At 45.1% G+C, this 13,541-nt stretch overlaps 1 protein-coding gene across 1 annotated transcript in view; it reads left to right on the top strand.

Moving 5' to 3' along the window:
* Nucleotides 1–13,541, top strand: part of LOC126473299 (neprilysin-1-like) — a 548,467-nt gene that overhangs the window by 451,232 nt on the left and 83,694 nt on the right. Inside the window, exon 7 of the mRNA XM_050100269.1 lies at nt 9,295–9,506. Coding sequence (XP_049956226.1) covers nt 9,295–9,506 — 212 coding nt within the window. The remainder of the gene's footprint in view (nt 1–9,294; nt 9,507–13,541) is intronic.

Below are 13,541 nucleotides of genomic sequence, written 5' to 3'. Positions count from 1 at the left end.
TGGCTGAGTATTATCTGATTTTTATTTGCATCACAGCGGAACGAGTTGCTTAATGAAATTTTCTCACTGAACTAAACTTACACCTCATAGATTTTTTTAGCACTGTGGCTGAGTATTATTTTATTTATAGCTACATCAAAGCTGAAACAAGTTACTGAGTGAAATTTTACTTTACAACTAGTTTCAGGTCATTTCAGATTCATTTTCAGATCAGAATGCAGAGGTTTACATCGTTTTTGTCAATGCACCATACTGGATGGTAGAAGTTGCTTCACTACGGCAACAGATAGTAAACAGTTTTAGCTGCCTCAGGAAATGGCTGGTTGACAAACCTACCCTAGCCAATCGGCATAAAATGCCCACCTTAAAGATCATACTTTTGGAACGCACGTGTCTGAAGCGTAACGTTCAGTGCAATGGTCTGGTCGCTCTGAGATCCGTCTGTGTTCGTGTTCTCCCTACGACGCTGCACGTTTTTCTGAACACAGCTTATATACCATCTATTCAAAAATAGCCGGGTAGATATCAGTGAACGGAGCGCGTATACCGTTCGCCATTATGACAGCTTGAACTCTGCTGCGTATACTTTCGGTGAAGTGTGTAAATGTCTGTAGAGGAATGCCAGTTCAATGATTCCCAAGAGCCGAAACCAGAGAAGTGATGTTGGACGCTGTAGTCTGTAGAGAATTCGACGTTCTAGTTCATCCCAAATATAGTCCATTCGGTTTAGGCCGGGACTCTGCGTAGGCTAGTCCACGCCGGGAACGTTATTATCCACAAACTATAGCCTCATATATACTGTTTTAGGACGGGATGCAAAGTCATGCTAATGCAGACAGACATCATCCCCAAAACTATTCCTCTACTATATGTAGTTCACAGTGCTGTAAAATAAGTTCAAATACTTCTGTATTTAGTTTTTTCTTAAGCGCAATAACGGAACCACACTGTAACAACGAAAAAAAAACCATAATGTAACACTACCTCACACGTACTTCAGAGTTGCCACAACATAATTATGATGGCAGGTAACGTTCTCCAGGCTTTCGTTAAACACAAACTTTTCCATCGGATTGCGGCAGGGTATACAGGGCGTATCAAAAAGGATGGTGCAGACTTACACGGCTGAAAGTACACAATAATACCCTACTGGCCATTAAAACTGCTACACCAAGAAGAAAAGCAGATAATAAACGGGTATTCATTGGACACATATATTATACTAGAACTGACATGTGATTTCAGCATATTTGGGTGCATAGATCCTAAGAAATCAGTACCCAGAACAACAACCTCTGGCCGTAATAACGGTCTTGATAGGCCTGGGCATTGAGTCAAACAGAGCTTGGATGGCGTGTACAGGTACAGCTGCCCATGCAGCTTCAACACGATACCACAGTTCATCAAGAGTGGTGACTGGCGTATTGTCACGAGCCAGTTGCTCGGCCACCATTGACCAGACGTTTTCAATTGGTAAGGGATCTGGAGAATGTGCTGGCCAGGGCAGCAGTCGAACATTTTCTGTATCCAGAAAGGCCCGTACAGGACCTGCAACATGCGGTCGTGCATTATCCTGCTGAAATGTAGGGTTTCGAATGAAGGGTAGAGCCACGGGTCGTAACACATATGAAATATAACGTCCACTGTTCAAAGTGCCGTCAATGCGAACAAGAGATGGCCGAGACGTGTAACCAATGGCACCCCATACCGTCACGCCAGGTGATACGCCAGTGTGGCGATGACGAATACACGCTTCCAATGTGCGTTCACCGCGATGTCGCCGAACACGGATGCGCCCATCCTGATGCTGTAAACAGAACCTGGATTCATCCGAAAAAATGACGTTTTTCCATTCGTGCACCCAGGTTCATCGTTGAGCACACCATCGCAGGCGCTCCTGTCTGTGATGTAGCGCCAAGGGTAACCGCAGCCATGGTCTCCGAGCTGATAGTCCATGCTGCTGCAAACGTAGTCGAACTGGTCGTGCAGATGGTTGTTGTCTTGCAAACGTCCCCATCTGTTGACTCAGGGATCGAGACGTGGCTGCACGATCCGTTACAGCCATGCAGATAAGATGCCTGTCATCTCGACTGCTAGTGATACGAGGCCGTTGGGATCCAGCACGGCGTTCCGTATTATCCTCCTCAACCCACCGATTCCATATTCTGCTAACAGTAATTGGATCTCGACCAACGCGAGCAACTATGTCGCGATACGATAAACCGCAATCGAGATACGCTACAATCCCACCTTTATCAAAGTCGGAAACGTGATGGTACGCACTTCTCCTCCTTGCACGAGGCATTTCACCAGGCAACGCCGGTCAACTGCTGTTTGTGTATGAGAAATCGGTTGGAAACTTTCCTCATGTCAGCACGTTGTAGGTGTCGCCAACGGCGCCAACCTTGTGTGAATGCTCTGAAAAGCTAATGATCTGCATATCACAGCATCTTCTTCCTGTCGGTTAAATTTCGCGTCTGTAGCACGTCATCTTTGTGGTGTAGCAATTTGAATGGCCAGTAGTGTTGAAGCACAAATGTCCCAATAAACACGTGTCCACAAACGAGCCGCTTGCGAGATAATCAAGACAGTATGGTTCCAAGCCGCCACTGACGGCATTGTTTGTAACGTCGTCCGGTTTCCCCCTTACGCAAATGCCGTTCACGAATCACCACATCAGCAACGTTTCTCACTGAATGTGTGGTTAGGTGTACTAGACGATCAACTCATTGAGCCACACATTCTTCCACCACATCTTCATGGACGGAGGTACCTTAGCTTTCGGCGGCGGCATCTTCCAGGATAGCTTGAGGATGTTCCCGTTCAGCAACGTCAGAGTATGTGTATATGCATGATGGAGCTTCGGCTCATTTTGCTGCTGGTGAGAGACGGCATCTAACGCGCATATACGGCCAAAGATGGATAGGTCGAGGCGGACCTGTACCTTGGCCTCCAAGATCACTTGATCTAAATCCTTTGAATTTTTTGTCTGGGGTCACGTAAAAAGCAAAGTGTACAGCACACCCGTTAACACTGTTGAAGAACTGGAGCAGAGAGTTGTACATGCTTGTCAAGAATTCCGGAATGATCCAAGGGTTTTCGAAAGGATACGAAATTCATTACAGAGACGGGCACAGTATTGCATCCAGATACAAGGAAAAACTTCGAACACCTCCTTTAACAGGTACCCCATATGTGAAATGTGAACTAATTGCGATGCGCAACCCAGTAGTAAAGTCTAAGTTTCAAATTAATGTGTACTAACTAGGGCGACGTTTACAATGACGTCAGTGGTGGCTTGGAACCATACAGTCACGATTATCTCGCAAGCGGCTAGTTTGCGGACCAGTGTTTACTGGGACATTTGTGCTTCTATTATCGTGTACTTTTCGCCGTGTAAGTTTGCGCCATCCTTTCTGATACACCTGTAGAGCGATGCATCACTCCAAGTCACTCGTATCCGGTCACCTCAAGCACGGCTTAGCACTGACTATGGAAATATGTGGCTTATGAGGACCTCCTCCTGTTCTTTTTAACTCCCTACCCAGAATCACCGTGCTAGCTGGACCTATGAAATCTTTGGAATTCACGAGTGATTCCTTCTGCTGGTGTCATGCGATTTTTATAACCACCGTCCGCAGTGTTCGATGGTCCTTGTCTGTCAGAATATGAGGTCTGTCTAATCTTTGTTTAACTATGGTTGTTTCTTTACGTTTTCGCATCATACTGGCAGACGACTTGGACAGCTTTACACTGAGGTCACAGAAGTCATGGGATATCTCCTAACGTCGTGTCGTGTGACCTTTTGCCCGGCGTAGAGCAGTTACTTGTCTTGCAAAGGACTCAACGAGTCGTTGGGAGTCTCCTGCTGAAATACTTAGCCATGCTGCCTCCACAGCCGCCCATAATTGCGAAAGGATTGCTGTTACACGATTTTGTGCGCGAACTGACCTCTCGACCACGTCCCATAAGTGTTCCATGGAATTCATGTCGGGCGATCTGATTAGCCAACTCATTCGTTCGAATTGTCCAGAATGTTCTTCAAACCAACCGCGAACAATTATGTCCCGGTGACGCAGCACATTGTCATCCACGTAAACACAGCTCACACCGTTACGGAGCCACCACCGGCTTGCACAGTGCCTTGTTAACAACTTGGGTCCATGGCTTCGTGGAGTCAGCGGCACACTCGAAACATACCATCAGCTCTCACCAACTGAAATCGGATCTCATCCGACCAAACCACGGTTATCCAGTGGTCTAGGGTCCAACCGATATGGTCCCCAGCCCAGAAGAATCGCTGCAGGCGACATAGTGGTGTTAACAAAGGCACTCGCGTCGGTCGTCTGCTGCCATCGCCCATTAAAGCCCAATTACGCCGCACTGTCGTAATGGATACGTTCGTCACACGTCCCATATTGATTTATGAAATTATTTCATGCAGTGTTGCTGGCATGTTCGTACTGACAATTCTAAGCGAACGCCGCTTCTCTCGGTCGTTAAGTGAAGGCCGTCGCCCACTGCATTGTCCGTGGTGAGAGGTACTGCCTGAAAGTTTATATTCCCGGCTCACTTGTGGCAATGTGGATCTCGGAATATTGAATTGCCTATCGATTTCCGAAAGAGAATGTCCCATGCCTCTAGCTCCAACACCATTCTGCGAACAAAGTCTGTTAATTCCTGTCATGCAGTCACAATCACGTCGGAAACCTTTTTACATGAGTCACTTGAGCTCAAATGACAACTCTACCAATGCACTGCCGTTTTATACCTCATTTAGTCGATGCTCCTGCAACCTGTCTTTTTGCAAATCGCTATACAATGACTTTTGTCACCTCAGTCTATATGGGTCAAAACCTTCCTTGATGCATTTGCTAGTCGGGTAATATCCAGCAAGCAGTCCGGGTTCTAAATCACTGAGATCTCCAGCGAATGATACTACTGTTCCTGCTTCTTTATTGATCACGCAATACCCCTCTCCCCCCCCCCCCCCCCTCTCCCGCCTGCTATTATACCGGCGGGTCCGCCTCCACTGACATCTAGTGGTTAAATCCGCATTACATAGGGGTGTCCGGATACTTTTCAAAAATGGTTCAAATGGCTCTGAGCACTATGGGACTTAACATCTGAGGTCATCAGTCCCCTAGAACTTAGAACTACTTAAACCTAACTAACCTAAGGACATCGCACACATTCATGCCCGAGGCAGGATTCGAACCTGCGACCGTAGCGGTCGCGCGGTTCCAGACTGTAGCGCCTAGAACTGCTCGGCCACTCTGGTCGGCGATACTCTTCATCAGATAGTTTAGATTACATAAAAGGTTCTTGCAACACGTATTGCATTTGCCACACGGAATCAAGCTCCACTGCAACGAGCTAAGCTGACGCACTGATTCCTCTCCTGAAACGATCACAAACGACTTTCGAAGACAGTAAGAGTCATCGCAGCTGTTTTCCTGTGACAGAATCTGCATAAGATAGGACAACGCTTTTGGTAAATGCGCTTCGGCTGATGGTTTTGCAGGCTTGTTGTTCATTTCCACTTGTCCGCGATGGCAATTTCATAAATTTCCAGAGAGCCTCATATTTAGTACGAGGGTTATTCCAAAAGTAAGGTCAGGTTATAAAAAAAAAATCAAAACTAAAATGTTTTTTCAAAACAATTGTTTTATGTACATTCCTTACATCTTTATCTATTTTTCTACATAACTTCCATACTTATTTAAACATTTGTCACATCGTTCAACAAGCTTTTGAACGCCCATGTTATAGAAATCGGCCGCCTGTGACGATAACCAGTCCTTAACTGCTTCTTTCACTTCATCATCTGTGTCGAAGCGCTTGCCGCCGAGAAACTCCTTTAAGTAACGGAACAGGTGGAAATCACTTGGCGCCAGGTCCGGACTGTAAGGAGGATGGTCCATCTGTTCCCATCCAAATTTCTTGATCAGAGCTTGCGTTTCATTTGCAGTGTGGGGTCTGGCATTGTCATGCAACAACAAGATTCCAGAAGACAAAAGACCACGTCGCTTATTCTGGATTGCACGTCGAAGTTTAGTCAGGGTAGCGCAGTAGGCGGCTTTATTAATCGTTGTTCCTCTCTCCATAAAGTCGACTAACAATACTCCACGTCTATCCCAGAACACAGTCGCCATAACCTTACGTGTTGAGATTGTCTGCTTTGCCTTGACCTTGACTGGCGATGACGTGTGACGCCATTGCATTGACTGACGTTTAGACTCTGGAGTGATGTGAAAAACCCATGTCTCATCCCCTGTGACAACATTGTCTAAAAGACTGTCACCTTCCTTATGATATCGCTCCAAAAAATCAAGAGCAAAAGCCATTCTTTTCATTCGTTGGGGCTCAGTAAGCAGCCTGGGAACCCAACGGGCACACAATTTGTGAAACTTCAAATGTTCAGACACAATTCTGTACAAAGTTGTTCTTCTCACATTCGGAAAATGCATGTCTACGTCTGTAATAGTGAATCGGCGATCGTCACGAATTTTTTTGTCAACCGCATTGACCAAATCGTCTGAAATCACAGATGATCGGCCACACCGTGGTTCATCGTGCACATTATCCCGTCCTTCATTAAAAGCTCGCACCCACTTGCGCACTTTACTGTCGCTCATTATGTTAGGACCGTACACTTCAGTAATCTGCCGATGGATTTCCGCCGCTGAATTGTTTCTTGCAGACAAAAACCGTATCACTGCCCTTACTTCACAATCGGCGGGCTGATCAATTGTCATAAACATTGTAAAGTGACACTGTGAACTACACTCAGCAACAGTAACAAAGCGAATGGCGGCGTTTGACGCGCAAGGCTTGCCGGGAGTCGGCGCGCATGCGTGTTTTGTCATTGGCGCCAAATTTCAATAGTTACGGCGAATCGGACCTTACTTTTGGAATAACCCTCGTATTTGACTACGCAAGTGTGCTGTTCGAAGGTTTGTCACGTATAAATGTACTGTTTGACCGCCACTTGATATTAATACTACGATGGCGGATCAATGTAAAAACTTTTGTATGAGTTACTGTCGATGCATCTGCGTTAGTAGATTTGAGGGGAATCTTAGTTTTAGTGCCTAGTGACTATTTATACAGTGAGTAATGAGTTGCTAGTGACAAATGACGAATAACATGACTGACTTCTGAAATATGGGTATTAACAACAGCACAGTCGACTCGGCTATACTGAGCTTGCTTTTCTCCTACACTAAGCGCTAAAACAAGAAACAAAAAAGTGAAGTAATCAATGTCTATTTGGTCTAAATGTGATTGTATTGTTATGGTCGCCTGAGGGTGAGGTTTATGGCTCCAAAAATCTACAAGGTGAACCATAACTCCACCGCCAAACTGTCAGAGGTTATTCAGGGATACCTTCTGAGTATTTTATTGCAAGGGACCTTCGGTCGCCGGCGACTCATTACAGAGTTATTGCATTTTGTCCCAATTAACTTTTTATCCTCATTGCTTTGAAAATAGTGCACAAAACTGCAAATATCGATGGTATTCGCTGTGTGTCTTGTTTCCTTTTGCTCACGGTGCCTAGTGTTGGTTGAGAACAATAAAGCGCTACTAACCTCGTTGCCCTCAAGTCTGCATTCAGTACTGCTCCGTTCAGTGTAGGGTTTTGTTTCTCGGCCGTGTTAGTTGTGCATTAACAGTGATATATCGCAGTACTACGGATAGGTTTACTGATGAGGATTTGGCCGATATGCAGCTCGTGTGTGGGCCAATTGAATACAATGAGAGAGCAGCACAACGACACTGTGCTGGACTATCCCCGAGACGGCAACCACATCACAGTACTCTTTGTTCCCACTATGCTGTTTTGTGTTGTACGTTTTGGTTATTGCATATTACAGGCTTCTTCACTGTTGTGAATGTATATTCACAGAAACAAGTGTGATAGCGATAACAGACCGAGTAAACCATAATCACATTACCACTCTGTAACGCTCCGCCGGAGACAGTGAACCCTTTATACCGAAATAATCGGAAGGCATCCTTGAACAACCTCTGAAAGTTTTTCGGTGGAGTTTTCCTTCACTCAGTATAAATTAAATTTAAGGAAAGTACCAATAACCTGTGACTAGTAGCTGTTACAGTAAATCTACGTATCAATTTTAACATTCAAGATTGAAAAACAACTAAAACGGAGATAGAAGCAGAATTTTTGTCTTTTTTTATTTATTTGAAATTTACGTTCCCTCGCTAGGAGGAAGGCTGGATAACGGCTAGTTGATGCATTTCAATGTTTGAATAAAAACAAATATAAATACTTAAAACAACTTTTCTTAGAAGAAAAGAAATGGTTGAAGCTTGGTGACATTCTTGTTATGTGAATGTTCTTCAGTCCTGTAGAGATTATGATGTAATAGGTTCGTTCCTAGTGACTTGGTATGTCAGGGATTTAGTTTCAGATGAACAGAAAGATTTACATGAAAAGTATGTGGGCTAAATGTTGGGAAGGGTCAAGTCGGTGTATGCAGGTCCTATCACTACAGTCTTACTGGAAAGAGTGGATTGGAGCCTTCTTTGCGAAAATGAAGAGATGGGGCAGGCTATATTTGACAACACGGTTAGATCTCAAATTTATTTATTGGTCTGGGCCATAAAGGCTGTTGAAATTACCCTGAAAAAGTATGTGGAGTGTATGGAGAAGGTTGGATGTGGCGACAGAGAGGACGACGTTCTTAATGACACGGGGAGACAGTGTGGTCAAGGAATTCGACAAAAGACTGCCGAACGTATTCCAAGTGTAAAGATGTTGTGGGAACTTTATTACCTGGCACAGGGGAGCGCGATCGGATATGGAAAGCGAATAGAGTGCGTGTAATACGCATGGTTCGGGAAGGGATGGATGAGGGTGTTGTAGATATTTATAATGGTCGCGAGATTTAATTCCCACGTTCGGCCAGTAGCAGTTTTAGTCTGTTACGAGTTTTCTTTTTGACGGTCAGTACATGGGGGTTCCAAATTACCGTCTGATCAAGTCCAATTGTACAATTGGAGATTTTGTGGTTTTTTGTGACATTATTAGGATGTTGTTGAAGGGGTTATTGATATGAACAGAGAGTTGAATGGACAATAACTATAAGTGTATCATTATCGTGTTAATTACCTATACAAGAGGGGTTTGGGTAGGAACACAAGCTGTCTGTACGAGATAAGGCGACGATGAAGGGACGAATTCTTGAGGTAAATCTGTAGTTGGGTGGAACATACGGGACAGTGCCTCGTTTACGGCTGAGTGGGTTGGTGTGTGTCCGTTGTGCGCAGGCGTCACTGCCGGAGGCGGACCGGCACGACACGAGCGCCATCTACCGCAAGCTGACGCTGGCCGAGCTGCAGGCCGAGGTGCCGCAGCTCAACTGGCTCGAGTATCTCAACGCCTTCCTCGAGACCGACATCGACGACCAGGAGCCCGTCGTCAGCTACGCCATGCCCTACTTCATCGAGATGGGCCGCATCCTGCAGGAGACTGAGCGCAGGTCATTCCCCTCTCATTCTGCTCCTATTATTTCTGCTGTATAATATCTGAGTGCTTTTTAGGACGTCGACTCCCTTACCGTCTGCTCCCGTCCTGTCCGCTTCTCCCCCACCCTCACCTACCTTGGCCTCAACATTGACCATCACCTCACCTGGGTCCCTCATCTCCGCTTTATCCAATCCAAAGCCCATAACCGCCTCTGACTCCTCAAACTCCTCTCTGGCAGGACATGGGGCTTGAACCCCTCTACCATCCTCCACACCTACAAATCCTTAATCTGTCCCATCCTCTGCTATGCCAGTCCCCCATGGATGTCCGCCCCACCCCCCCAATTTCTATAAATCCATCCAGATCCTCAAGCGCCGTGCACTCCGCTGCGCCCTCCATATTCGCCTCTCGTGCCCCACGCGGATCCTCTACGACCTGATTCCTTTCCCCCATCTGCTCCTATTCCTTGAACATATCCATGTATTCTACACCTCACGCTGCCTTGATCCCCCTCATCTCGTGGTTGCTCCTCCTCTCCGACGCCTGCCCTCTGCCATACCTTCACCGTTGTGTCCCTCCCCCCCCCCTACCCTCCATCTCTACAGCCTTCATCTCTTTTCCCAAGGTGGCTTCTGTCGACTTCCCCTCCCAGATGATGCCCTCTCTCCCTCCATTTACCCTTCCTGGCACCTCTGATCTTCACCTCCCTCTCCCTTCCTCTGTCCTTTTCCCGGGATCCCTTCCCCCCTTCCATCCTGTTTTTCCCCACCTACCCTCTTTCTGCCTCCCTTCTCACCCCCGAGTCCTTTTGCATTCCCCTCCTCTGCCTTTCCCTACTCACTCTCACATCTGCACTGCTTCCCCCCCTTATGAGCCCTCTCCATCCATCGGTTCTCCCTCCCCACTTGGTTTTTCCTCTCCTCCCCCTTCTTTCCCCCTCATCTGTCCAGGTCCCCCCCCCCCCATCTGCCCTTGACTGTGGTGTGTCATCTACATGCCGACTTTTCAGTGTAGTGTTTGGAGTGGCTGTTAACTGTTGTGCGTCTTTTCCAAAGTGTTGCCATCGGAAATCATACTGTCGCTGGGTGTGATTTTTATATCTCTTGTGAACAGAAACCAGGCTGTCGCCGTGTTTTTTTAATTGTCTGTCTACTATTTTACCTGTCTGCTTCCTGTGTATTTTATTAGCCATCGCCAACCCTTTTATGTTTTAACTTTCCACAATTTTCCGCCATTTTACAATTTAAGACACCGTTTTATCGCCTGTTTTTATATTTATTATCTTCTTCTTGTGTTTTAAAAATTCTGTAGGCTGAAAAGCGGCGTAAGCTGCTGCCATCCCACCCCCTTCGGGGGGAATCAAAAATCAATAAAAGAAAAAAAAAAGGACGTCGAACAGTCGCCGTCTGTCAGACTACTTTCGATCGACAGCGACAGAGATACGCAACTCGAGGAAATCTTAGGGGAAGTGCCCAGAAGGGCAGGAGGAAAAGAAATGAAACTTCACAGGTTGAGAGGGTATGTGATGCTGCTTCAGTAATAACGAAATAGTCAAATTTATAAAGAACTTCACAGTAAGAGCCCTTCTTACCAGAATGGCACTCATCTTCCCAGCACTTTACAGAATTTGAAAGGGGTCTCGCTGCGAGTCTCTATTTGGTCAGCTGGTGGAATCGTGCAACATCCAGATTTGTGGGATATTCCAGTGTGACAGTGGCCCTATGTTGTACTGGATGGGAACGTGAGGGTAGGCATATTCGTCGTCAAGGTTCGAGTCCACCATGTCTGATCACCACAGGGAGGATCGCTGTATTGTGCACAAAACACATTCTAACTCCGTCACAACAGCGTGTGGCATCCGAAAACAAGTAATGGACACTCTGCATCATTTTGGGTCGTCCCGCAACATGGATCAGAGACTGGGAGCAGCTTGACTAGGCATTTACCGGCCCTGCACGTGGAGAGGTGTCGTGACTGGAAACCATGTACTACTGGCGAATGGCTTCGTATTATGTTCAGGCATGAATCGTGCTTCTGCATAACCTTGGATGACTATCGTCGGTAGTATGGTGGCGACATAGAGTGAGGTACTATTCTTCAAGTGTTTTGGAGAGGCACAGCAGTGTTACCCCTGGCTTCATGAAGTGGAGACCATCTGGTGTGACTATACATCATGGCTGGTAGTGATTGAGGACCTACAACGGCACAGTGGTACGTCACGGACATCCTGCTTCATCATGTGCTATCTTTCATGCGACAGTATCGTGGTCCACTTTTCAACAGGACAATGCTCGTCCATATAGGGCACGTATATCTATGAATGAACTGCCTCCGTGACGATCCGTAGATCTGCCCCTATAGAATATGTGTGAGACCAGTTCGGAAGTCAACTCCATCAAAGTTCCTATATGTGGTATATCAAGGACCACTTACAACAGTTGTGGGCTAGCTTGCCTCAGGAGAGGATACAATGGCTTGGTTTCACGACACCTTCCCAATTGAATCAGTGCATAAACTAAGGTTAGCGTGGGTGAAACGTCATATTGATAAATAAGCGCATTCTGCCAAGTTATTTGTAAATTTGATCCGGTATTGTAATCATTGTCGTAACATCACATAGCCTCTCAACTCATAAGGTTTCACTTCTTTTCTTCCTTCTTGTCTGGGTGCTTCCCTTTTTTGTCAGGCAGTATTATTCGTAAATGTTAGTACATTAAATCATTTACTTAAAATGTTAGTATTACACACTTTAATGGGTACTTTGTTTCACCACCTCTTAATTTAGTAGCATGCAGTGGAAAATAGGTAATGGCATAATTTTTTCATGGAGTGTATATCCATACAAAAAGTTGGTAGTTTTTTTAACACAATTGTATATTTAATCTTATTGATTGTGTTGCAGTGTACATATGTTTCTGAGTTGGTTTTGATAAATCATCTTACAGAATGGTAGTGAACAACGCAAGTTTGTAGTTAGCTTTGATACATTAGTATTTCAACTGACATAATAATAGAATTCGTATCTTGTTTTAACATTTATAAGAAGTTCTGACCCTGTCATTCATATCTTAGTTTCAGTTTAATGTAAAATCAACTATTGGTTTCAGTTCATGAATGTCTTTTATAAAATGTATAATAAATGTTGTGGTCTTCAGTCCAGAATCTGGATTGATGAAGCACTCTAGGCTACTCTATCTTGTTCAACATTCTTCATCTCCAAACAGCTACTACAGCCTACATCTATTTGAACCTACATACTGTATTCATTGCTTCATCCCCTTCTAAAATTCTTACCATCCGTAATGTCCTACAGTACTAAACTAACTTTTCCTTCATGAGTCAGGATGTATCCTATCAATTGATCTCTTCTTTTACCCAAGTTATACCTAAATTTCTTTTTCTCCAATTTGAGTCACTACCTCCTCGTTAGGTACTCCACTTGGCCATGTAATCTTCAGCATTTTTCCGTAGCACATTATTTCTCGTCTGAACTGCTTACTGACAAAGTTTCCCTTAAGTGCTGGGCTACACACCAGAAAATAGCTTCAGAAATGGTTCAAATGGCTCTGAGCACTATGGGACTTAACTTCTGAGGTCATCAGTCCCTAGAACTTAGAACTACGTAAACCTAACTAACCTAAGAACATCACAAACATCCATGCCCGAGGCAGGATCCGAACCTGCGACCGTAGCGGTCGCGCGGTTCCAGACTGTAACGCCTAGAACCGCTGGGCCACTCTGGCCGGGAATAGCTTCAGAGAAGGCATCCTAAGACTTACATTTATATTGGATGTTAACAAATTCCTCATTTTCAGAAATGCTTTTCTTGCTATTGCCAGTCCATATTCTATGTCGCTTCCACTTTAGCCATTAGCTGTTATTTTGTTGTCATTAACAAATCTCATCAACTGTTTCTATTGTCTGATTTCCTAACTTAATTCCCTCAGAATCACCTAATTTAATTCGACTACACTCCTACGACGATGTTTTAATTTTGTTGATGTTCATCTCCTAACTTCTTTTCGAGACATAATCCTTTTCGCTTAGC

The sequence above is a fragment of the Schistocerca serialis genome, chromosome 4 (assembly GCF_023864345.2).
Source record: "Schistocerca serialis cubense isolate TAMUIC-IGC-003099 chromosome 4, iqSchSeri2.2, whole genome shotgun sequence".
NCBI classification, from domain to species: domain Eukaryota; kingdom Metazoa; phylum Arthropoda; class Insecta; order Orthoptera; family Acrididae; genus Schistocerca; species Schistocerca serialis.
The sequence above is the reverse complement of the archived record's forward strand: the minus strand, read 5'-3'. Positions and strand labels throughout refer to the sequence as shown.